The 26,990-nt window shown below is 39.8% G+C and overlaps 1 protein-coding gene across 1 annotated transcript in view; it reads left to right on the top strand.

Moving 5' to 3' along the window:
- NTF3 (neurotrophin 3) overlaps window positions 1–20,371 on the top strand; it is a 54,920-nt gene extending 34,549 nt beyond the window's left edge. Inside the window, exon 2 of the mRNA XM_005234742.3 lies at window positions 16,643–20,371. Coding sequence (XP_005234799.1) covers window positions 16,643–17,437 — 795 coding nt within the window. The 3' untranslated portion in view covers window positions 17,438–20,371. The remainder of the gene's footprint in view (window positions 1–16,642) is intronic.
- Window positions 20,372–26,990: the final 6,619 nt, after the last annotated feature.

Genomic DNA, 26,990 nt, shown 5'->3' with positions numbered 1-26,990 from the left:
AAAGGCAATTATGATAAGCATTACTTCTCCTTCATTCCTCTTTCCTAACTGCGGTGTTTGTGGGATTCTGTTTGTTTTGTTTTCATTAGAAGGACTGCAATTTTGCCTTCCCAGAACACAAAGGAAAAGAGCTAATAAAATGTTAATGGCTATGTATCTTTTTTCAATGCATAATGGTTTAAAATCTTCATTTTTTTGTATTCTCCTTTGCTTTCACTAGGAGTTTTATGACAGAAGATTTTTTTTAGTACAAAATGAGCACTTCACTTCTTTTTACATATCTGGAAAAACTTCATGTACTGAAAATGTTCTCATGGCTTAGTCTGTCTAGAATTAGACACCAGCCAGCAATCACCAGAACAAGCCATGGGACAATTTGTGGTAGTGCTGCTGGTCCTATCCTGTTATACTTCAGTTTCTTGAACAAGCTCTTACTCAGCCTCCCTGCTAGGTATCTCAGATACTGTCTCCTGTATTACACATTAGGCTGAAGGGGTACAGTGGTTTTTTGATTACTGTACATCGAGCACCAACCTGTTATGCAATGTTTTAAGACAGATGCAAGGACTAAACTAAACAGAAAAAGAGAAAAGCCAAAAAAAGGCCAAAATTGCAGCCTCTCACCTGAACCCTTTCAGCCTGTAGGAGAAACCAGATTTCAATCACAGCCTCAGGATGGACAGTTCATAGTTGTGCACCTCATCTAACACCAAGTATATAATTTAGACATCTCAGCACAGATAAGCAGGATGGGTACTTTCCTTCAGTGTGCACACTGGAAAGATTTAAAGTTAACCCACAGTGATGCAAGGGGTTTAAATCCCTTAACACAACTTAGGGGTTTTGGAACCGAAATAGAAGGAAAATGTTGAAAATTAAGCCAGAACTTAAATTTCAGACTTCAACCTAAAATGTTATTGTAATATGAAAATTTCTCTTCAGTTAGAAACAAATAAAAGAAACCTGAGAGACCGTTGTCTTTATACTGTGAATAAAACTCTCTTTTCCACTGCCAAAAAAATCAGGCTAGGAAGAAGGCAGTGAAATTACAATATACTTTTGTGGAATGATACTTGCATTTTAAGGTATTTCTTTCATTTTAGAGTGTAGACAAACTAGCCTTCTTTCTTGCAGTAATGTTATTTTCTAACTTTCACATAGCTGTAGACTATCTGAACCAGTAAAACAGATGACTCCAAGTTTCACAGCATAGACTGATATTTTCTTTGAATTTGAGGGAAAGAAAAGAATTCAGAGAAATTATGATCTTAGTTTCAGTTTGTTCACAGAACACAGAAAAAAGGACAAGATAGTTTGTTTTACCATCTTGTTGTTCAGAAATTTCCATGTACTTCCTTTCTTCACTTTTGTTAGAGATCTGACATGGAAAGATCTAAACAGAGAGTTGCATTTTCTTCTAACTTGTACCAAGGTAAATCTGAGTAGCAGGACTCAAGTCAATAGAGTTATTTTAAGTCTAAACAAGCAACTTAACAGGAAGAAGCAACATAATTTCTTAAATTCCTCCAATTTATTTGGAATCATGTTGATTGCGTGCATTAACACCTGACCCATTCCCTATTGGATTTCCTCATAACAACTTACCAGTACTGACATTAGCTTAATAGAAAACTGAGCCAGCTCAGACATTATGCCAGATTATGACCTCAGTTACATGCAACTCAGTCTACAGTCACCTGCCTTCTGCATGACCAAAAGCAGAATTTGGCCTCAAGCTTTAATTTTTAAGAGTTGCATATACACAATTGTCTCCAAGCATAATACCATTTAATAATTTAAAATGGAAATAAATGTTCTTTGTAATTTTCCTTCATTTTAACAGTCCCAAAATATGTGTCTTATCTTTTCTAAATAACTCTAGCACATTATTTTGCTTGAAAATCCAACCTCTGCACATTGAGTCCCATAGCCCAAATCCCCTGGTCAACACCTGCCATGTTCTCTTCTGCTTTCAACTCACCTATATTTTAATTGAAGCTACACTTAAAGTTTGAAATCACAAACTGTACCCCCATATGTATGCTAACAAGAAAAAGGCCTTCGTGACATGGTCAAGGAAGACCTTTCTAAGGCTTGATGTGCTTTCAGCCCAGAGATGTAGGTTTAGGGTGAGATGATGGGAGCATGGGACAGAAAAGAGGTATGTGTGTGCTTTTGCCTTTTTCTGGGATGACACAGGAGATACTTTCTGAGTATGTGTTGTCTTCCCATCAGTACCAGGCACAGGAAAAGTTGCCTTCAACTGGAAAAACCCTTTGCTCCCGCTTGTAGTGCAGTAAAGCTCTTGGTGTTCCTATTGTCAAAAAGGCCTGAGAACTTATCCCCTTTACATCCAATTGTCCCAAGATGTTGACTGACCTCTCACATCAGTAAAGTTTCCCCATGTGTTTTTCTCCCCAAAGTTCCTAAGGATGTGATTGCTTTGTTTTGCTTTTTTGCAGTGGGCTTCCTTCCATATTTTCTAGTAACAGAGATCAGGTTATGAAGATGCTGGTCTTTCACAGGTTTCAGGGAACATACACCCCCATTTTCCAGTGCTGCTAAATGTCCTGTATCATTTTAACATGGGTCTGTATCTCAGAATCTGTACAGAATACACTTGCTAGGTTAAACTCACCACACATTGCCAGGGCCAGTACCTAGTCAGACAGGAGCATAGTAGGGAGAAGTGTCCTCCCCTCTCACACCAGCTTTGCTCCCACAACTGTTCAAGTTCAGCTTGCTCAACGCCTCTGCCTGCAGCAAGGAGAGTACGGGCTGCTCACCCAATACTCCCTGCTGAGGGGAAGTGGGTGGAGAGAGGGTGTTAAGATGACAGAAGTGCAGAGACCCCAAGCTTCACCCCGCTCCACTTCCTTGCTAGCCAAAGTAGCTGGCTGGGAGCATGGGAGAGTAAACTGCTCCACGAAAAAAAAATGAAAAGAAAAAAAGAAAAAAAGAAAAAAAATGAAGTAATTGACTCATGTAGCAGAGCAAAGGGAGTGTGTGGTGGTGGAGGGAAGATGGGGAGGAACTGTGACTGACTCACAATATATTTGTACTCTGCTCCTGGGGAGATGCAGCTGTGCATCTCCCCTTCTATAGGCTACACTGTAAAGTTACACTGTCGTCCAAAGTAAGCATCCCTAATTCTCCCACTTCCTGAAGCACAACAACATTTGGCTCCTTTTTAATCAGGGATTTCTACTGTGTAAATTGAAGTCTAGGACCAGGCTTTTCCTATGTGCAGAATTAAAAATCTCTCCCTTGATTGCTTTGTTAGTTCCTGGGGAAAACTACTGAACTGTTACAGCCGATTTACATTGGCCTGCTCCTTTTATAAGGCTGATTCCAAGTTATTCTTAATTCCTCAAGGCACCTGAGATCTTCTGCCTGAGCCAGCTATGGACACCTTTGGCAATGTTTTCCACATCCTTTTCCCTCCCTCTGCTTGCTTCCCAGTTACTTCTGACTTCACTAGAGTAAGGACTGTTTCCCTTTTCTACCACTTCAAAAAGAAGAAATAGGGCATGGAAGTACTTCTGATTTTGGCCATCTGACTCAATAGACTATGGTTGGGGCTGACAGAGTGAAGAACCTGAAGGAAAAGGCTGGTCCAGCGGGTAGAACCAACCACAGCCTAGACCTCATGAGAGGAAGGTCTGAATGCCCACTTGACATTGGGCTTGCGTAACCTTGGAAAAGTTGCATAACCTTGGAAAAGTCACATAACCTGTCTGGGCTTTAGTTTCCAAACTGCAAAACAACACCAAAATCACTTGGTCACCAAAGCTATTTTTAATTATGAAAAAAAGCTTAATGCTACAGCATTGCCGTGCCTGCAGCAAGACTGCCAGCAGCCTTCCCTCACTCTCTGCTAGCTCTCAGGCACTCACAGCATTGGCTCTTCCAGTGAGGGCTGTGTGTTTAAACATGATTTCTTGCTTCTAATAGCAATGAACACCTGATCTCTTACAAAAGGAGTAAACTCCTGCTGCATCATCTCCATAGCTTGCGTCTAGCCTGTGAGTGAATTATCCAATGATGTAACTAACATTTGTGGTGATCAGATATCTCAGATATCGGTAGGGTTCTTCCATGAAATGCATAAAGTCTGCATATGACAAGAGGTGAACAAAAGTCTGTTAAAAAAACCCTACTGTTTCTATTCGTAGCTCCCATAACAAGACAGTTACTTTATTCCTGCCCTTCTATAGATAAAATTTTCCATAACTAGAATTTCTTCAGTAAGAACAAATTTTCTAAAAAGACATACTAGTTATTGACTGTATAAGGAGACTCACAGCCAGCTGCTGTACATATCTTTTGTTTCCTTCCAATGACCAGTTTAAAACTTGCTTTTCTATCAAATATCTGAGGATCATATGCCTGGCGAGAGACAGCATGTGTTAAAGTACTCCCAGTTCTAAAGTTCTTCTTTCAAAGATTTTTGGCAAGGTGGAGGGGGAAGGCACTGTGTAACAACAGCAAAATGGCATCTGGATAGAAAGATAAGAAAAAACACCGTGGTTTCCAAAAAACTTGGTAGTTTTCAGATGAGGTTTGGACCTGGCAGAGGTGCAGAGCCTGCATTAGCGCGATAGTAGAACAGAGATCGTGCTTTGACTTTGGAAGGGAAGGCTCAATTCTGCAAATTAGCAGACAATTTGGATGCAGTTTAGCAGAGCACTCAGCCATGAGCTTCATGTGTGAGCAATCTACATTGCAGTGAGGCAAGTCACAAGCATGAAAATCATACAGTCTGCTAGGCTGGGACCAGAATACTCTCACCATCCTCGAGCATTAACCCCTAAATATAGTTGAACTCACAGAAAAGTGTTAATGAAAGTTAAAATTAGAAAACTTCCACGTTTCAAGAATTGCATACTGGAAATTTTAGCCACATGAACATTGATGAACTAGGGGACTCACAAACAAAGTTCCACTTCAGGCAAATTTTTACAAGGAAAAAAAATGCAGAGTAGCTAGATTTACTGGAACAGCCTTTACCCTCAGGACAGGCCTGCATGTAAACAATTTGCTATAAAGTAATGCCAATTAGTAGAATTACTTTTTTCTCTAAATGGGCAATGGCTCTTTTAAAGATTCAGATGCCATGGGAAAAAGCACAAGTCTTTCATGGGCACACATTGCATTTGTGAGCTCTTCTCCATGAGAAGGGTTGAGAGAACTCACTGTGCGACTGGGAGCAGTTCTAAGAGAGCCGTCACGGTTTCACAGTGCAAAACTGAGCAAGGTTGGTGGGAGAGGTGATGTTTGATATTAGGCCAGATTATTTAGCTTGTCAGAATATACAAATTTTTAGGCATAAAAGCTCTTTTTAATCTAAAAGCTTACATTTTTTGCAAGGAAATTAACTTCTAACCTTACATTTCCCCAAAAAAAAACATTTACCTGTATTTTATCAGAAATACAAGACTCATTTTCTCTGAGAATTACTTTAAAAATACAATTTTATGCTGGTTGTGAGCAAGCTACTGCACCTGTGCAAAGACCGTGGGAAAGGTATTAATTACACACTGCAATGGTATCACTGTGTTCCTGATGAAAACAATTCAGTTGCATGCTACATGTACGAGAAAATAATGATCAAACATCGACTGTCTTTAATCACATTGTCATTCCTCCGCACCCTTTACTGTGCAAAAGTTTTGTCCAATTCATGCTGAATTCAGGGAGGTCCTACTGGTGGTTTTAAGGTATTTGGATTAGTCCTGGAGTCCTGCTCAAGAACTCTACATCAGATACTTTGCACTTGCAAGTCTAACAAGGCTTTTCTATGTGGAGGCCCATGAACCTCTGAGGAACAGGGAGAGGCAATTCAGAAAGCAAACTTTGATTCATGAAGTGGCCAGGGATGTGTTTCTGTAGAGCTTTAAAGAAACCCGGAGTCATGGGCTTTTACAAAGCAAACACAGGTGCAGTTTTGGATGGAATGAAACAGGGCTTGCCCACCAAGCCTCTTGCGCCATGGCTCGCCACAGCCCCAGTCCCCTGGAGCACGGCCGGGGTGGCAGTGTGCTGTGTGTGGAGGGACAGCAAGGCTCCTACCCATCGCTTGGGAGAAACTCTCAAGCCGCAGTGCTGTTCCTTCTAAGTAAATGGTACCCTGAAAATTTGACTGAGCTTTGTCAGAGGCATTGACCTGACCACCATTTCTGCTCTCAAGGCAAATATCCGTATTCAGTGCTGACAACAGAGCTGTCAGAAAATCAATCAAAGAAATGTTTTTTCCCCCGACAGAAATATCTCAGGTTAACTTCAGGATTTTTTTTTTTATTCTAACCAAACAAAAGCTCATTTCATTTTGACCTAGAATTCCCTATTGCTGTATCTCTGTTTCCTTGTGGGTCTGTGTTCTGTCTGTAGCCATAAACTAGGTTTAAGAATTTTTCATACTGAGACTAACATTTTTGACACTATAACTCTTATTTTCTTCTGTTGGCTTGCTTGATTTCATAAAAGAAAAAAGAAATTGGAAAGTATTAAAAAATATGGAAGAAGAAATTTTCAGTTTCTAAACTAAAACAAAACAGAAAGCTTTTTGTTTGCAATTTAAAATCCAGCAAAAGAATGATCTTGAAATTCACCATTTGAAACAGTTTTTCTCTTGAGTTTCCTAACATCAGAAAACCCCAAAAATATCAGTTTAAAATTATTATTTTTTTTTACATTTTTTTTTCCTACAAAATGAGTTCTCCTGTGGGAGTGTAAGTATAAAACCATGTCAGACAGTCCCACATTACAGGGTTTTTAGAAGGCTGCTCTATCTCTGCCTAGCAGGTTAGGGACAAAATTCTGATAATCTGAGAGGTGCTTTCCTTTCTCCTCCTGCTACCAAGCTAAACAAAACCCACCCCTGGCATTTAAACATAGAAAGATGAGAGCAGTCTGTTATAAATGTAGACCACTTCACCTTAACCATTTTCAAGGCTTCCCTTGCTCTTTCTAGAAGGTTACACCGAATATAGTCATGCCTTTAATATATCCAGAGACCTGGCTTGACCTCCCCCCCAGAATTGTGGGGAGGTGAAAGAAGTGAGTTTCATCTGGAAGACTGCTCTCAACTTTAATTATGGATAGCTTAAGCCCTTAAAGCATCTCTCTGACGAAAATAAGAGGAACTGCAACTATTGCCTGACTTTAATAGAAAACAAGTAATCTGCCCTGGCTGAGCCAAAGTAGGTCCAGGTTGACTTGAAAGGTTAATGGATCTTCAAACTGTTTTAAAAAAAGACTTAGATGGAGTTTCAGGGCTGCAAGGAAACATGAAACCAGGCTTCTTTGGTGTGGCTTTGGGTTTGTTACAAACATCTTGCAGACCTTGAGAACTGCTTTTGATGATCAGCCTAACTTCCCTTTCCTTAGTTTAATCTCATTTTTCCTGATTGCACTCCTTTGCCCCATCCTAAAGTGAATGCTCTCTTTCACCAATGCTTACGCTTTCCAGATCTTTGCACTGGGTTTTCTGCCATGCCCGTTCTGTCAGCTCATACCAAAGGCTTGCATATTCAAGGCAATTTCCTCAAAGCTCAGTTATACAACCTTTCTACTCATTTTTGTTGCTCTTTCCTAATTTTCTTTTCATACAATACCTTCCAACTTTCAAGCAGCTCTCCCAATTTTTCTGCTGTGCTGCAAAAAGTGGCAGGTCCTTCCTAGCTCTGCAATGTAATGCCTCAGCATTTGCATTTATTAAATACTGTGTTTTTCCAAAGTTCTAGATCTTTCCTGAGTCTGATCAGGTATTATTCCTTTCTGAATTCCTTTTCCTGTCTGTATATCATTGCACAATACCACTATTCCCCTAGCAGCTAGCTTGTAATTTCTACTTTGACTTTCATTTTGTAATATTCTGCCAATATTTTATGTCTCCATCTCCCCAGCAGAGACTGTATTTCTCTTTGCTCACTGCTGTTTGCATCCCCTCCAAATTCAGCTGCAAATTTAATTTGTTTGCTGCTTGGCCTTGCCGCTATTAACAAAGAGAAATGAAAAGATTAACTAACACACAAACAGTTTATCAGCTTAAATTATCCACTACCCTGAATTAGTTCCAGTGCTTTCTATTCTTCTGTTTGCAAATGACTTCTCAAAAAACAAAACAAAACAAGGCAAGTACAAAGCTTTGGGCAAATCTTCTGGTTTTGTACAGTTAGCACATGTCTAGTCAAGTCATTGGAATTCATTAATTTAGCTAAGGATATGACCTTTATATTTCTTGTTACTTTGGGCAGTTTTCAGAGCTAAGCTGTAAATGATATGTAGAAATACTTCAGCTTTTGTGGAAATTGTTTACCCAACAACGGCTTTAATTCTTTGTCATGACTGAGATGTGGCTGATTGCTCATCTCAGATGGCATTGGTTTTATTTCCTTGCTCTTCATGCTTGTCATTCATCAGCCAGACTTCCATGCAGCATTACAGATAGACTTTCCTGATCTATTTCAACATGAAAACCCCAACTTGCAACAGAGTATCTGTATGACCTTGCAAACATATCTGACTTCGGTATTCCAGTTTCTGCTCTTTAAAATGGGAACAATGGCAGTCCTCCTACTTTGAAAGTATTAACTAAGAGAAAAGCTTATGGAGTGCTCAACTGTAAGTGACGTGAGAATGGTAAAAGAAAACAGAGGATGATTTACACCAAGAACATTTATGGAAATATATTTGTTATGATTCCTTGTTACTCTCAAAACAGACAGGCATCTCCCTTGCAGCATGCAGGGTATCATACTGGAATGCTATTGTGCCTTGTGTGGAGAGAGGAAATCTTTATTGTTGCTCTCAGTAGGGCTAAAACAACCAGATCTTTGAAGGAGAAAGCAAAGGATGTCAGGATATATATACAGGCTAATAAAACCCCAACACCATTCCATCAAGTTCCTTACTTTGCGGATGTAGGAAGTAAAGAACAGATTTTTGGACCTGACCAAACTCTTCCAACAAATCAGAGAAATCGGAATCCTAGCCCCAAAGTCTTGTTCTGGTCTTCTCAATACACAGATTAATTAGTCAACTGGTTAATGCAAAACTATACCATAGCAATTAGGGCAAAGACAAACAGGTGTAAATAACATGTCACAAAAATGTCAGTGAGGAGAGGAATCAAAACAGAACAAGATCTATCTGTGCCTGAGAAAAGCCTGCCTACTTCTGGAGTTGATTATAGACCTGGGGATGTAGCTAGTACAGTTGATAATGTACCAGACATTATTAATAGTCAGGTCCCTCGGTGGGATTGCTAGAGGATGCTGGGGAGCGTCAAACGCCTCCAGGGGGGTCTCGAGTGCCCTGAACTCCAGACGATGTCGGTGGCGGGGGAGGAAGGTGCAGGGCCAAAACCTAACAGAATTAACTTTGCACAAGGTGTGAGAAGCAGCTGCTGTTCCAAGTAGTGAGGTAAGCACTGAGGAACTGCTCCTGACCTTTCACTTGGAAATGGGCAGGTATATGTAAGGCGATCACATTTTGACCTCCAAAAAGATACATTTCTGGAAAGATCAAATATATACACACTTGCCCTTGCAATCAGCTGTGTCCAATATCGCTGCAGCTCTACACAGCACATTTAATTGATCAGAAAGCAGATAGCTCCTCGCAGCACATGTATTATCACAAAACTGTCCCTCAGAAAGATGTCACCAGTTGGGAAAGCTTTCCTCAATGGCTAGTAGGGTCATGGTCACAGTGATAATCAGAAATAGTATTGCAGATTGGTCCAAAGTGCAGATGAGCTTTTCATACTTGAGTGAACAGCTGCCTTGCTGTGCTTTGCTCAGCCAGTCATTTAAAGAGGAAAAGGAAATGTCAGTGGCTCCGTAGGTTGAACTCTATTTCCATAAGAGATTAGGTATATACCATTCACTGGAGGCTATTGGGGCTCAGCGCTCAGATGTGTCTTCTCTTTTGAAAATGACCTTGAGTAATGCATGACTAAAAGCAACTGACCTGCTGCAGAGATTAAGAAACTTTGGTGGCCTCATCCTCAGATACGGTGTGTAGCTGCGCTCCCCAGCCCATCTGCAAAAGGAATGCATTAGTTTCAAATTCCTTCACTCTGACTTAAAGTTTGCTTGGCCCTGAGGATGGGAGGGTTAACACTTAAATCTGCCACAACTCAGTCCCACTTGATTTTGTCTCTGAATTCTTCGGCTTCTTAGTGGGTCTGGCTCTTGTGAAAGCTTTAGTTTCAATCCGTATGTGTTGAAATTTCCATATCTTGAGAAGTGGAAATGTTCAGGAGGGTCATAGTGCCTCTTGGGGCATTCAGCACTCCACAGCAATCTACCTTAATAAATCCTTCTACAGGCACATATTGTACAGATAGTCAATTACTATTCTGAAATGCAGTGCAAATTTTCAAAGCCAGTTATTTCACACTCCCATCTTCCAGAATATTCAGTGTGCAGTGGTATTTTTCTTGTTCTGTACCTTTCCACTGTCCCACTAAGCACCGAGGAGAAGGGCTGAATTTCTTCTCAACATAGTTATTAGGATGAGGGAATCAACAGGGCATTCTGCTACTTGTTGCTTTCTGTGAGTTTGTGAAAACAATGCTTAGCAAGCCCTAAGAATAATTACACTGTCGTCTTTGGCAAAAGTCTGAATAAGCTGTCAGCCACCACAAGTGAACGTTCGTTGCTCAGTCTGAAGAACAAAAGCTGCTCTTAAATTTTTCAGAAAGTGCCAAATACTTCAAGCTGACTTACATAAATCATGTCGGGTATTACAATGCTGAATGTAAAATTCACCAGTCACTTTTCCCTCTATTCCAGTTCCTCTTAGCAATGACTTAAAAGTAAATACTTAAGCAGTATCTCACAGTACTAGGATTTCATTATTTTCACAGAACATATTAAATGACACTTCGCTCTTCAGCTGTGTAGGCTGTTCAGAGACTGATCAAAATAAAGCAATAGTTTGTTTTGTTTTTTTTTTTTTTTTAAGTCACCACAAACAAAATGAAACTAAACAAAAGATTTTGAACACTACGGAAAGTGTTGAGTCTGAAAAGAGCAGAAAGTGGTTTGCCAGAGTCTGTTGGGGATTTAATTTATTAATGGAAGCAATGGGTAACCTTATTTACTTCTCCTAACTGTAGGCCTTCACTGAGACACCTAGATTGGACAGCATTAATACCCTGCTAACATCACAGTGAAAGGCAAGAATAAAAATAATTCAGAGTAAAACTAAGATATAGTTGAAAGATCAAACAACTTTGCAGTGCACGAGCTTTTCTTTTTCTATTGTGTTTGCTTTTACCTGCTGTGCCACTAATGTCAGCAATCTCTAAGTCAAACATTTTTAGTGCAAATTAACAGTTGACTCTGTATTACCAGGATATGCTGGATTTCCTGCCGTGGTGTGATAACGTGCTCCCACAAACCCTCTGGACCATTCATAATGCCTAATTGTCAGTTCTACTCCTTGTTCCTTTAAGGGTCTTCTTTGCTTCTGTTGCCATGTTTGCAATCACTTTTGAAAGCCAGGGTAGTATCTCTGAATAATGGGGCAGGACTACTATGCAAAGGGATGAACTCAAAGAGACTAAAGGCTTCCTACCTTGATGTCCAGTACTTTTCCAAATTGCACACAGCAGTGTTTTCCAAGCACCATTAATGGCCGATTTGAGAGCCATGTGAGAGCACCCTTTTTAATTACCTCTAGCAAGAGCTCAAAACATCAAACATGTGTCCAGACATCACAAAGGGTACACAGAATAGCACAGCAAGCACACTAGCAGAGCTGGTCCAAAGCTTCTCAGCTGCTCAGGAAGAACAGCTTTCTGGAATATGTCAGCAGCTGTTGCTGAACTTCTAAGATACGGAATAAAAAAAGGAATTGGGAGATACAGAAGGAGAGGCACAGAAAACAAGGTGGATATCCCAGCAGCAAGACCATGTGAGGCTGCTAATGCCCATCCTCCGTAGCTGCCTCCTGTCTTTGTGGCACAGTGCACAAAGTGAGACAAGTCGTCTACCATTATGTCCAGCCACTATTGTGTCCCCAGCCAATGATGGGTTTGCCATAAGCTGGTAGGTCAACAAGGGATACCTTTTCGTGTGAATCCAGATAAGGTGCTGGATCAGTTCTTCTGGATTCACACTATGTAAACTAACTGTGTTACAAACCACATGGCTTATAGGACAGGTATGTAGCAGGTACTGCACGGTAAGATGATTATAGGGGTTCAAATGGATGTGTCTATATCCAGTGCATACTGAAGACCTTATTTAAGTCATGTGCTGTCATACATCTGTCACAGCTGACCTGACAGCCCATGGAAATGGAAACCGAGCTCAAGTACCAGTGTTAATACTCATAGCACAATTAGTATCTAATTACTTCAGCTGATACTGGACTAGGGAGCATGCTACTGGGCTGTGCACTTATTCTGGGGTCACCAAGGAAATGCTTTCCTAAGCCTATTTGGGACCCAGACCCCAAATATAGAAATCTAGTCTGTACTGCCCATAGGAGTGTAAATGGTATTGTGTCCATTTCTAGGACCATTCACCACACTTACTTGACTGCAAACAGTCCACAAAGACAGCTAAAATGTAACATTTAAGGGGTTTACAGTTGGAAAATTTCAAGAAGAACCTTGAGGAACAACAAAAAGACCTCACAATCATCAGCTAACTAGAAAAAGGTTGGCTTGAACAAAATTATCTTTCTACCTGAAATGAATAAGTTTAATTTTAAGAATTTTTAATGAAAGAACAGAAAAATTCATGTGAAAGATTAAATTATTGGGGTTTTTTTATACTATTCTCCAAAAAGCTGAAGAAGGAGCTATTGCTACTTGTGCTGGAGTAACTTCTGCTAAGGGCCATACAAGCCTGTGCCCCAGGAGCCTGGAAGTTAGGTCAGTCTTCTCTTAGACAGAATACCTGTGTTGAAATCTTGCCCCTGAATGCAAGTTTCTTCTGTAGATAACTTACTCACTGAGCTATATGAGCAAGCATTTTTTCTGTTTTGTGAATTGCATTGTGTAACTTTTGAAGCATGTCCAGAAACATCAGAATGATTTACTTTGAAAATATGAAAATGTAAACATTTTAATGTTTTGCATTTTCTTCTCCTTTTCATTGATTTAACGACACACACAAAAAGGTACAAATTGAAAATTATCTTCAATTTAGACAGGCACAAAATTCCATTTTGGCAAAGAGCCATTTATCAAAAGCAATGTTGTCAACTCCTACAAACTAATACACATGTAAGGTGTCTCATACTCAAAATAGAGCCAAGGCCATAAATCAGCTGTGGCTTCCCAGTAACATCCCTTTCTCTTAGCTAGAATATTCTGAGGTGCTGGACTTCATGGACAGCTTGACAGTTTTAAGTCATGGACTGGAATTTCTGAACACACCACTTACGAACTTCCTAGGTGAAAATCTTGGAGAAACTCCCTGACAACTGTGATCTTACCAAGGGTTTTCATCTTCTTTCCAAATTTTGCACTCAGATACATTTCAGAAAAATGTAAAGATTGTTTCTGAAACATTTTTACTTTTGTAGCCAGTGATTTCCCAAGCAAACTACAAGTTAAGTTTCAGAGTAGTTAAACACCCTTCCTATCATATCCACAAGACGTTTCATGTTAGGTTCAGAAAAAATACTTTTTAACATTTTTTGCATTAGTGGGGTTCCTCCATGGGAAAGAAAAATAGCTTATTTGAACTGCTCTAATTCTGAGGTCCCTAGCCCTTCCTTTTTGTGTGCAGCATGACATTAAAGAGAATCTGCAGGAACTCCAGCCTTCCCACCTCATCACCTGCTCCAACTTGTGTGTTTTGCTAGTGCCACTTAGTTTTGAAACTAAGCAGACCAGTGATTACATGCAGCTGCATGTTGGCATGAATAATGCTTTCAGCTTCTGAGCTAAGCATTGTCAGAGTTTTGCTCACCATCCTATGGCCTTGTGTGTCATACTGCATGTGGGTTAGCTCTTCTGAGCGCTGCAAGAAATCAGCTGAATTACATCTGCTTTATAATATTTTTACTGGTTTTAAAAGCAAATAATTTACTGAGGGAAGACCAAATTGCACAGGAAGAGGTCTTTTTATACAGCATGGTCTGGGCTCTGAGAGCCATGTACATTAAGTTAGTATTTATTTAGGTATGACAGTAATTGTATGGTAACTGAAAATCTTAGATTTTTTTTTTCCTTTTTTTCCAAAGCATAACATTGCTGTAAGCAACAGTCTAGATTTAGGTGAACTCATACTGTGACAAACTGAGAATGGAGAAAACACATTTCTTGTCCATAAAAGGGCAGATCACACATCCACAGAGGGTAGCTCTGATTTTGCTGCAGTTCCAAACTATGAAGTGGGGACTCACTGTTGCTAAAAGAAGTTTTACTTAGAGTGGGTAGAGGATTCTCCAGTAAAACTTTTTCCTTTTTTAAAATCCTTCTTAAACAGAAAATGTGACTTTTTTGAAGTAGGAAATTTTCTGTTCAAGAGGTATGATATTTCCACAATTTCTTCTGGGAAAAACAGAGTACCCAGAGTGTCACCAGAAGGTTGAGGGATGGGATACTTCCCCTCAGCTCAGCACTGGTGAGGCTCCATCTGGAGTGCTGTGTCCAGTTCTGGGCTCCCCAGTACAGAAGAGACATGGACGTACAGGGACAAGTCCATGAAGATGATTAAGGGAGTGGGGCGTTTGTCATATGTGGAGAGGCTGAGAGAGGTGGGGCTATTCAGCTGGAGAAGAGAAGGATCAGGGAGATCTTATCAAAGTGTAGAAATACCTCATGGGAGAAAGTAAAAAAGATGGAACTAGGCTATTCTCAGGGGTGTCCCATGAAAGGACAAGAGGCAATGGGCACGAACTGAGATTTAGGTGATACTATCAAAACATGAGGGGCTTTTTTGGGTTTTTTGTTTGTTTGTTGGTTGGTTTGTTTGTTTTTTTGTTTGTTTTTTTTTTTTTTTTTACTGTGAGGGTGGTTAAATACTGCAACAGGGTGCCTAGAGGGGTTGTGGAGTCTCCATCCGTGGAGATATTGAAACACTGACTGGGTGCAGCCCTGTGCAAGCTGCCCTAGCTGCCGCTGCTTTGAGCAGTGAGATTGGACTAAGTGATCTCCAGAGGGTCCTTCCAACTCCATCCATTCCATGTCCTGTAACTGTGCCTTCATCCCAGAGTGCTAATGGTCTGACACATGGTGGACATGTTTGCAGTGCAGAAGAATCAAGTTCAAGACTTTTCTGAGTCACCTGGGGCAGTACTACAGCCAGGGCTTACCTCACGGTACGAGAGTGCTCTGACATGAGTTTAACATTTTCTCCTTCAATCCAGTACTTGTGCAACAGTTTTATAGAACAGGTGTGTTTTGAATTGTGTGGCTTGCTTCTTTGATTTTGTATTTTACATTGAAAATTATTTATTTATATATATATGTATATAAATGCGAGAGCAAAATATACAGATATCCACAAGGAAAAAAAACCCCCACACCTCCTTAGACGGATGCCCACACTTCTCAACTACACAAACAAGATGACAGAAAGATTTAAAAAGAAGTGACAAATGAGCTTCTAGAAGATGCTCAGAAGCTAGAATTACAAAGACACTACAGGAATCCATATAGAGCAGTGCATGGTAAAGTACAATAGAAAGAATAAACACACTTCTACATTTACTTTTCAAAATCTTGATCTTGAGTTCATTTTGATCTTTTTGAACAAGATTCTTCCATTTTTGGGGTGGTGGGGAGAGTGGGGGCATGTGGGAGGAGGAGTGTCCTCCATCTGTTTTTGAATATTTTTAACTACTGTCAGGTTTGTTTCACTTTATACAAATGTAATGAAGGCGCTTAATTAAAAGCAACAAAAAACCCCTAGGCCCTAACCCTGAAAACAAGTGGTACAAAATGATCTGTGGATCCATCTGAATTTCCCACTTGTAGTACAGAGGCCTCACCACTGCTTTCTAAAGTTCAAAATTTATCAAAAAAAACACTTTGCTGCTGGACTGCATCCTTTTCCTTCAAGAGTACTTTCCCTTATAGCACCAGAAAGAGAGTGAGCTATTGAAACACAGTATGTATTTCCCAGTGTATGACGACGCTTTTAGGGTACAGTTCAACACAAGCCATTTGATGGATCCAAGAAATCTCAACTCAAAAACTTGACAAGACTTAGCAACGTCAGAATTTCATTTTATACCATTAGAGAGATGGCTATTCTGCATAATCTTGCAATTTTGAAACTAAACCACTCTAGAATAGACTCTGTGAAAGGAGCCTGGCCTCTCTCTGCTGCCAAGACCTGGACATGCTAACCCAAGAACTACCTACCTCTGTAGAGAAAGGACCTAAAATTGACATATGCATAAAACACTGTGCATGGTAAAAGGAAAAGTAAGGTCATCCTGAAAAGTGCATGAAATATAGATGAAACACTGGGGAAAAAAAAGTCAGAAAACAGTTGCACTCATTATAAAGTATAATGAAATAGTATCTTCAAAGAAACACATAGCCTATCTGCATCTATAAAGTGCAGATGCTTATAAAAGCAAACCCAAATTTTTGTGTTTACTGCTTCTAGTAATCTTCCTTATTTAATTGTTTTAATGTTAACTTTCTGTTTCTTTGCAGATCTTACAGGTGAACAAGGTGATGTCCATCTTGTTTTATGTGATATTTCTCACTTATCTTCGTGGCATCCAGTCTACCAACATGGATCAAAGGAGTTTGCCAGAAGATTCAATAAATTCTCTTATCATTAAACTCATTCAGGCAGACATTTTGAAAAACAAGCTTTCTAAGCAGATGGTAGATATTAAGGAAAACTATCAAAACACGGTGCAGAAAGCAGACACTCAGCAAGACATGGATGGAGATGAAAATGTGAAATCAGACTTCCAGCCAGTTATCTCAATGGATAGAGACCTCTTAAGGCAGCAGAGACGCTACAACTCTCCCCGCGTCCTCTTGAGTGACAACACGCCGCTGGAACCACCGCCGCTGTACCTCATGGAGGATTATATTGGAAATTCAGTGGTGGTGAACAGAACCTCTCGGCGGAAAAGGTATGCAGAGCACAAGAGCCACCGAGGGGAATATTCCGTTTGTGACAGTGAAAGTTTATGGGTCACGGACAAATCATCTGCGATCGACATTAGAGGACACCAGGTAACTGTTCTGGGAGAAATTAAAACAGGCAACTCTCCAGTTAAGCAATACTTTTATGAAACGAGGTGTAAAGAAGCCAAGCCTGTAAAAAACGGCTGCCGCGGAATCGACGACAAGCACTGGAACTCCCAATGCAAGACATCCCAAACTTATGTTAGAGCACTGACTTCAGAAAACAATAAACTGGTAGGCTGGAGATGGATAAGAATAGACACCTCCTGTGTGTGTGCGTTGTCAAGGAAAATAGGAAGAACATAAATCTGCATCTCTTTGCTATATAAATTATTACTTTAAATTATATGATATGCATGTAGCATATAAATGTTTATATTGTTTTATATATTATAAGTTGACCTTATTTATTAAACTTCAGCAAACCTACAGTATATAAGCTTTCTCTCTCAATAAACAAGAGCAAAGGGTGTGTGCCTCTGCTGTGGGCAACTTCGGGGTTTTTTAGACTATGTTTGTGACACTGCTTGTCGGCAGCATACCATAACCTTACTGTAAAATCTGTGTAAAATCAGTATTTTTCATTCAGTATTGTCAAGCCAGTGACTGTCATTTAGTAAACTTGTTAAAAATCAGATCAATGTCAAGAGTTGTGTACATATTTATATTCCCCATTCTATACATTCACATTTAATTGGATGCAGTGTTGACTCCTCACAGCCAAAAATATAATGGACCAAAATATGTGTTACAGCCTGCAAATGATGTAAGCAGGCATAAAATAACAATTTCTGTGTATTATGACAGCGTTGCCAGTGAAATGACCATTTTCCCTCTGTTAGCATTTCAGAATGACTGCTAATATTCCAGCAACTTTCGTTTATGTTTTTGAAGAACATTTGTTTTGCAACTGTTTTTAATGCTGCCAGTGCGTTGTAGAAAAAATATGAAAACAATCTGAAATATCTGTAGCAGAAACTTACTGAAGCCAAGAACCAATCTAAATGGATCGTTAATATAATACATAAAAGATGATTTATTCAGAATTTACTATTTATTGTGATCAGCCTCTTCCTCCTCACACAATCAATTATTTCTGCTTGCATTGTTGGATCATTCCTCTATGTCTGAGCTTTTAAATTAGAAACAAAGCTGATGGTGTCTTAACCTTTAAAGAGCCCTTGGCTTGCAAATTGTGGTAAAGAAAGATATGATATCCTGGCATGGACATCAAAGCCACACACCCGTATGAAGCCGTTCTTCTCCTCAGCAATCCATTCTTCATTTTTCACAGAAAGAAAAAATAATGTTGAACTGCTCAACAAACCTGGCACCTTTCATAGGCATGTGAAATAATAGAGCTTTTTGAGCGGTATGGTGACTAAAATCCTGGTAGTCCATAGTTATAATGAAGTTCTTCAGTTATACAGGTGAGTTGTTACTTAGGACAGACAAATGTACTAGCATATATATACCTCAAACTCTTCCTTGTATTGTCATGCAGCTCCACTGGGGACAGTAATAATTTCACTGCTTGAAGAGATGGTCTATTATATATTAGCCGTATGATGCCCTGGATGGGATCCCACTTCCATAAAAGTAAACGAGAGTCTTGCCATGGCTATCAACAGAATTAAGGTTGGACTGCATATGTGTCTAGCTAGACCTTAACACAGTCAGGGATGAGAATCACCAGCCATTCAAAGAGCATTACAGCTGTAGTAGTCTTAGGTTTTTACACTACAGCTTTCACTGTTGTAGCATGTTCAGCATCACAAATGAAAATGAGATCACTCAAAACCATGGGTGCAGGATGCTTTTGTTCATACAGATTTCACTACTGGAGAACCAACCTCAAATCTGCAACAGGTCATCAAAGGCAGAAAATTGCATGGTGTCCCCTAGTCCCTTACAGAGAGTGTTACCATCATAAAACCACCGGAGAACTGGAGAGGTCACTCATGAGGCCAAGCACAGGAATAGCAGTGCCTCTGAGAGCCAGGCTGGAGCATATAGATATAATTCTGCAGGGGAGGCCACAAGCAAAAGTCTTGAGAACCCAGCCAGTTTTCAACATGAGGCCAAGGTATTTATCACACAAGATATACCATCACCTCACAGTACTAAATCCTGATTTTGTTTCAAGCAGTAATAACTTCAGAGGTTCAATACCAAGGCAACTGTTTAAAGGGAAGAAAAGATGTAATGTAGCAAGGAACTCAGTACCTGGTAGATCTGACTAGCATTTTTCCAGCATTCTCCTCCCTGGGCAAACATTTGTATTTTTTTTATCTTTACAGAGCTTTTGCTAGCTTTACTAGTAGGGAAATTTTTGTTTAAACTAAATTTTTCTGCTTGTGGGACAAGCATACTTTTTGGAACCCTGCCCCACTGAATTTTTTTGCAAGCTAAAAACCTGCTTTAGCACCCTGAATTCACAAATAGAGATCATTTTCAGATACTGTGAGTAATTGAGAGCAGTATCGCCATGGATCATTAACTAGAGATCTCCATGCTTCAGTATGGTGGATAGGTCTATCTCTGTACAAGAGGAAGTAAGAAGACTGACTCAGCTTGGTTAAATCACATTAATTGGGAACTACCTTGTTCCTACAGTGTGTATGCCACACTTGTTAACATCATTGTAAATCCAGAGGAATTCTATTGATGATGGCTGAGAAAACGTAGGTTTACAGTAATGTAAACAACATCAGAGTTGATCCTAATGTCTTTGTTTCTGCTCACTGAAGACCAAGGGAGGTTCATTCCTTATAGGTTCAAAGAAAACAAATTTGGTATTTTCCACTGTAAATTCAGCAGAGGAACTGGCCTTTGACTTTCAACTTTACCAATGCAGCAGGTACTTTATAATCAGCCAGCAAAAAAGTATCAGAGTAAGTACAACGCCTGTCATCTGAAACACATTAAATGAGAAAGAAGCATGGTGCATAAGGTTATTAGATTGGCTGCCTCTTTCCCACCCCAGTATAACAATGAACGGAAGTGTTACCCTCTGGATCTGATCCACTTTCCACTAAAGTCAATGGAAAAATTCTCACCTTCTCCAGTGGAAGCTGGATTGGGCCCTGGGCGAAGAAAAACCTGCAGATCTCAACCAGAGAGCGGAGCAATTGCACACATCAGTTACGCGTTCTTGTAAATCCTGTGTACACATTAGATGCTGTATAATTTTGTAACAAGTTTGTAAACAAAGCCTGTAATAAATTTGTTAAGGCCTAATTCTGTTTTCACTGTAGCTGGGGGTGGTTTTATTGTCAACTTTGGTCATAGCACAATGAATTCATAGTTCCTATCCAACTTCTTTGTATGTGTGTTAAGTAATTTAGCAAAATATTCAGCTCGCAACACTAGTTTAATTTAAACATTCTAAAACTCACTCCCATTAGGCAGCTTAGATGCTCTGTCAATATTGTTTTGCCAATAGATCATTATAAACACACATTTTATTTAGCTTTTCTCCCAAACGACCAAATGCTATTCTGAAACTGCCTGTCTCTGTCAAACTGTATTTTCTCCACTTTTTCCCTAGTTTTTTTACAGTCCATTTAGTAACAGTAAAAAATGCTCCACTGAGGTTTTGGGAAACCATCTGCATTTATTTTATCACCTTTGAACATGTGTTCAGGAATGAAGTCTGTGCAGCGAGTTTACTGCTACCAAGAGATTTGTGCGGCTGCACCAGGAAGAAACTTTGACTGGACTATACAGAGTGTGTGCTCAAAACCACTCTGCTCGTACTCTGTTATTTCGATGATTTAGCAATCAGAGTCTTTCTCTCGGCTATACATTGTGTATCTGCAGACAATACCAAACAGAAAACAAATCTGATTGGGAGTTCCAAAATTAAAAATTTTATGATAATGACCTGCTATTTCTGACCTTTCAGCAAACAGATTTGCACAGAGAAGTAAAGCACATAGCCATTCATTTCATTTAATAGAAACATTGTGGCAAAATCAATGGGATTCTGTATTCTCCACGCTTGGTACGAGTATATAATTCATCATGCATGTGGTAGGGGGGCTGAGGAAGGAGGAGGAGGAGGAGGAGGAAGAGGAGGAGGAGAGGATAATAAGCACTACAGCTTGTGAGAAGTAAAAGGCTGTGCTCTGGATTGGAGCATTTTAAAGTGTGGAGGGGTTGTTTTCTGAAATGCTTTGCCTGTATTTTGTTACAGCAGATGGCAGAATGACAAAGCAAGCACAGATGTGGTGTAAAAAAATCAAGCAATATAAGGATAACAGAAAATTTCCTGGGAAAGTCAGCCATTCACTGCCGCTGTAGGTCCATGCAGTTCTATGCAGGTTATTGCAGAGCTCAGCAATGACATTCCTAGCTTAATTATTTTAACTAACCTCTGTAGCAAAAAATTTATTTTTCCTGAAACTTATTACATTCATGAGCTGGATAATTTATTATATATATATATATAAAATCATTAACTGCTTTGGTACCTCTGATGAACAGCAAATGGTAATGCTTTCCATGAAGGTCCCCAAATACAGATTTCGCCTTTATTTTACTGCTGAGCTTTGAAGCCAACGGCACCTGAAAGCCATACTTTCACTATCGACCTGGCCTTTTGATGTCATGACCTCATGTTTCCAGACATTTTGATCACAAGGACCTATTCTGGAGCCATTAGCCACACAATTAGGTGAGATCATGACCAGGCTGCTTTAAATCACACTTGAGAAGCGGCTGTGTACACAGCAGCCAAGGAGCAAAGAGTGAGGCAGCCCTACACCATCTTTACATCCACCTTCTCAGATCGCCTGCTCTGCTTTTGGTCTTGAGCTGCAAGTTGCATGAGCAAGGGCTGCAGAATCAAGGGTTGCTTCCTGCATGTCCAAGGGTTGGGACACCTAAGACCTTTGACAGAAAGACCGTTTTTCGGTTCACATTCTTTGCCTGCCCAGAAGCACGCCTTACGTGGATCTGGATGGACCCTCTGTAAAAGGGTGCTGTGGTTCCAGCGTGTCCCCTCTCTAAGACACAGCATGTTGTTACTGTTTATTTGTGTCACAGGGAGGAGAGAGCATTGTTGATAAACCAGCTCCATTATTTGTAAATTGCTTTGAGACCTTTTGAGAGAAAACACTAAGGTGTCCAGGGAAGGCCGCTAAGGAGGAAGGCAGTATGCTTTTTTTTCTCTAAGTAAAAATAGTTCCATGGAGGGTGAGAGAAAAGGAAAGTTAGTGCTGAAAAAAAGGGAGTCATAGCTGCTGGGTGGCAAACATCTTGTAGAGATTTAGGAAAGCAGGGGAGAGAGATTGTTCAGCTCTTAGCTTGGATGAAAGGCTTTTTCCTGCTATGATAAGGGTTAAAGAAATACCATTAGATCATCTGAAACATGAATTCAAAACGAAAATGAACCTCTATTAATTGGGGTCAATCCCACTGCGTTGATTAGGAATTAACTATGCTCACCGAGCAGAGATGATGAAGTCTCTCTTTCAGCCTGCCCTATGCAGCCCCTGTTGTCAGCACTTAGGACTAAGAAGCTGTTAAGTGAGGGCAGAATTTGGCTTAGAAGGTATTAAATCCAAATTGAATGCATAAGGGGGAGCCTGAGCTGAAAGCATTATCCACCACACAAAACAAGCCAAGGTTTTAACATTAGTGTCATAAAAATTGTTCATTACTTTGCCTAGTTCCAGGGATTTAAGTTTAAAATAAATTTTGAACGGTCTGATATAACCAGTACACATATTTAGCAGCAATTTAGAAAAGAAAAAAAGCCAAACCTGTAAATGGAAGTATGCAGTAAAATACTGTGTCTAGCACTGTAAATAACTTCTGTTGATTCCTATTTATGTTCACAGTGTCTGAGAAAGGAATTTTAATACAAATCTTGGTTTTGTTTTACACATGGTATTTTGTATAATAAGCACCTCAATTTACTGCTTGTAGATGTCTGTTGTGTGGAATCTTTGTGGATAATGGAGCAGAAATACGTCTCTAAAGTTGCTGGGCAATGTAAAACTTTCAAGTCCCACATTTGTACAGTAGACAGCTAAACAACACGCGTGAAAGTGGCAGAATCTGATTCTCAGGCTCAGAGATTAAATATGTTTTAAAATATCGAATGGCAGCTTTTGTCAAGTTATTACAAATACTTTGAGTCAGATTTGTATGTGACACAGCCCACTGCTCATATGGAGTGTACCGTTTTTAAACTTTGCTATTGCACAAATCTACTAAATGTGATTCCCATTAAGTTCAGAAGATAGAAATTTGCTCATTTCTATGCTGCTGATAGACCATGCATCATAACCCCAATACATGAGCCAAATCACAGGTCAGAGCATGATCCCTGAATTTATGTCCTGAGGAAAAAACTTCCAGGAAGGAAATTTTTCTGTTCTGCTGAGAGTGAGAGCTCAGCTGCCACAGTCAGTGTCTATTCCACGATGTCACAAGGACCTGTATTTGAAGTCTTGAGGAGGCAGAAACTGGGTCGCCAAAGAGCTGAAGGGTAGAAGAAGTTGGATGGGTGGGGCAATAATTATTACATTGGCTCCTTGAAAATTAGACCCCGCAAACACATAAACTAAACTGTACAGCCATCACGATCCTCCTGATCTCAGGACCTGACTCAGAGGCACATATCCCCTAGGTCAATAATCTTGGCCGTCTTGGATTCCTGAGACTTGTCGTCAGGACATGGTACTTGTCCTAGCCAGGGGTGAAGGTGAAAAAAAAACCATTCTCCCACCATAATCAGATAACGGCAATTATGCAAAAGGGAGTTCTCGTGGGAACAGTTTTGTCTCAAACTCCCATGTGTTTTTTCTTGTTAGTTTTTTTTCCACAGAAATGGAATATAGGGGTTCCTGAGAAAGGCATACTGCGTGCATTTTTCTCACAGTGATACGAAGATCCTGGAGAACAGAAGTTAGAAAGAAAGAGAAAAAATCTCCTTTAGTAGAGTCATTCAGTGATGTATTTTCCCTTCAGGTTTCTTCCTGCCACATTGCTGATTCACTACAAGAATATGCAGTGAAGTAGATCCTGTTGCAGGGAGCATTTATACGTGAGTGGAAGAGCACAGCAGCACCATGACTGGATAGAGGAGAGGGGCTCAGCAGTCTCTGCGGCTCCTTCCTATCTTTTTCTAAATGCCATGGAGATGGGGCACAAAAATGGACAGCAGTCACGGTATAGCTGCACAACACAGTTCCCCAGCCAGGCAAAGAGAGTGTGAGGTCAGCTCCATTGCCTCACAAGCTGATGCTGGGACATCCTTCACCTCCTCCCGTGGAATCTTTGAGGAGAAGGATCAAAACTGCCATTTCATAAACCAAGTTTAAAAAATATCAAGGCAACCCTGCAATGTTTTGGGGCTGGTTCACACGAAGTGAAAGACTAAAGAGGAAGGCAAAAGTGGGTGGTGGGTTTTTTTAGCAATATTTGCTCCTGAACAGTTTCACTTGCATCAGGAATGTACAGAAAAAGGCAATCTGAATAGTGGAAAGTGTTCAAGTCATCTGTAGAGTTTTAGGGGGAACCACTGCACATACAACTAATAAATACTTAACTATTCTGATCTCATGCAGGTTTAATGTCTGACTTCAGTAGGATTAGTCCCAGTTTTACTGATACAATAAAGCTGGGAATTATGCCTGTGACATTTTAAAGCAGGTGGTGAGCTCTGTATTTGATGAACCTCTCAGTTTCTGTACACCACATAGCTGCTGCCTGCGCAGCTACATGATGAATACCAATCAAATTATTTAACGTGACAGGTTACAGGGGGCCTATACTTCTATGGTGTAGCAGCTTTAAACTACATCTGCCCTGCATAGAGGGATATTGTTGTCAGATCTCAGACTGATTCAGTGCAGCTCACCAGGTAAACCCAGGGGCTTTCTATGGCACCAGCTAAACAGTGTTCCCTGAAAACCACCATGCATTCAAAATTAACTTTAATTCTTGCTTCAGATGCAACTTCACTGAGCCTTGCTTTGTTTGAAGAAATGATAAGAAGTGAAAGTCAGATTTGCAGGTACTGGCATTCAGAATTAAATTCTGAAGTCCGTAACTGTTGTCAACACAAGAGACACTGGAAAATTAAAACAGCATGTGCATACTACAAGCTCAGTGAAGATGCTCTTGTTCAGAAACAAACTGCTTTAGACAAGAGCAATCTAACTTCAGCTAAGACAAGGTAACCCATTCCTGATGAACAGAGGTGTCCATGTGAGTTTCTTTTTATTTCACCAGAAACTTCATACTTGGCTTTCTCAAGCATTTTTCAGTAGGCAAATATTGAGTTTAGTTAACATGCTAATTTTACTTCATTGCAAAGACTTCAGAACTGCAATCTGAAATAAACTGAAATGATTCATCCTGGGTAAACCTCACATCCTGAATTTTGTAGCCTTTACCAACCTTCAGTAATGACTCAATTTGCAAACTGGGGCATACAGCTTGACTTTGGGGGCTTGGAAGTTTTCTTTGAGATTTTTCTCTTCATCTACTGTTCCATTAAGCCTTAAAAAATGGCAGAAATTTTACAATCCCTGAACATAATCTGAAGCGTCTGCTTCTGTCAGCCCTAAGGTCATTCATTATTTCATGAAGTGTTTACTAAATATTCCATCGCCCCAAGCAGTGACCTACTCAGTGGGAACAGTGCAGGCTCTGTAAGTGAAGAACTATAGCTCAGGAGGTGTGAATACAGCAAATAACCCGAAAGCTGATACCAAGAAATTCACTGGAAGACCAAAATTGGAATTTAACAAAGACAACAACAGGACAGAGGAGCAAAAGCTGAGAAAAAAAAATAAAAATCCAAGTTTGTAATCTTAGGAAAAAAGATCAGCTGGCCTTTGATAATAGCATTTTTTTTTTCCTCTCATAAGGTTCATCCCTCTATGATTACTGCCTTGTAAAATCCATTCCTTTCCCATGAAGATAAAATATAATAGCTTTAGCTAAAATTCTGCTGTTAGGGAGATTTTCTTGCTTAAAATGTTTAGTGGATCTCTGCTAATAATCTCTGTGGGAGTAGCTTATAGATTCATTCTTCAAAAAAATACACAGCCAGGATGTACTGAGAGCCAGTTGCATAGCTCAGGCTGCACTTAACTGGATTGAGTTCACTCAGCCTGCTTGCAGAGGTCTTGATCCAAAATAGCCCGTAAGCATATGCCCCATTTTAAAGAGAAAAATAGCTGTCTCAAAGTTGGTAAGATTAACCCTGTGCTTAAAGCAAAGCGCGTGGTCAAATGTTTTTTATGAACCAGGGTAATAATAAGGCTTCTCAGTGATTTTATTACTGGAAATAATAGCAGTTCACTAAAAAAAGCAAACAGAACAAGAATATGAGCAAACCTAGTAGTTCCCAACCCCGTAAATTTTGCTTAAAATTCCCAGGAAAAAAAAGCACAACAGGTAATATGTAAGCATTTAAGACCTAATCCAAGGTCAATGGAAGTTTGTAAAAAGCTCCAAAAATTTCCAGTGGGTCCTGAATTATGTGCTTAATAATTGAACTATGATCAATAAAATACCATGGGTTTATAGGATAAAGAAAAGAACACACCAAATAAAACTATCTTTTTTTTTTTTTTAAATCAAAGAACAAAATTAGCAGATAAAGTAATATCTAGAGTGCAGTAAAGCATTTGGCAGTACTTCACAAATTCTTACTTGAAAAAGTCATTCAAAAGACTTGGATATGAATGCAGTCACCTGGACAAGGAGCTGGGGAAACTAATATGAGTTACATGCAACGATAACTGGGAACGTGCTGAACCAGGGGAAGAAGTCACTCACTGTGTAACTGGAAACAGATTTAGATCTGGGGTGAAATTATCAAGACCACCTTACT

The sequence above is a fragment of the Falco peregrinus genome, chromosome 6 (genome assembly GCF_023634155.1).
Source record: "Falco peregrinus isolate bFalPer1 chromosome 6, bFalPer1.pri, whole genome shotgun sequence".
Classification (NCBI taxonomy): domain Eukaryota; kingdom Metazoa; phylum Chordata; class Aves; order Falconiformes; family Falconidae; genus Falco; species Falco peregrinus.
The sequence above is the reverse complement of the archived record's forward strand: the minus strand, read 5'-3'. Positions and strand labels throughout refer to the sequence as shown.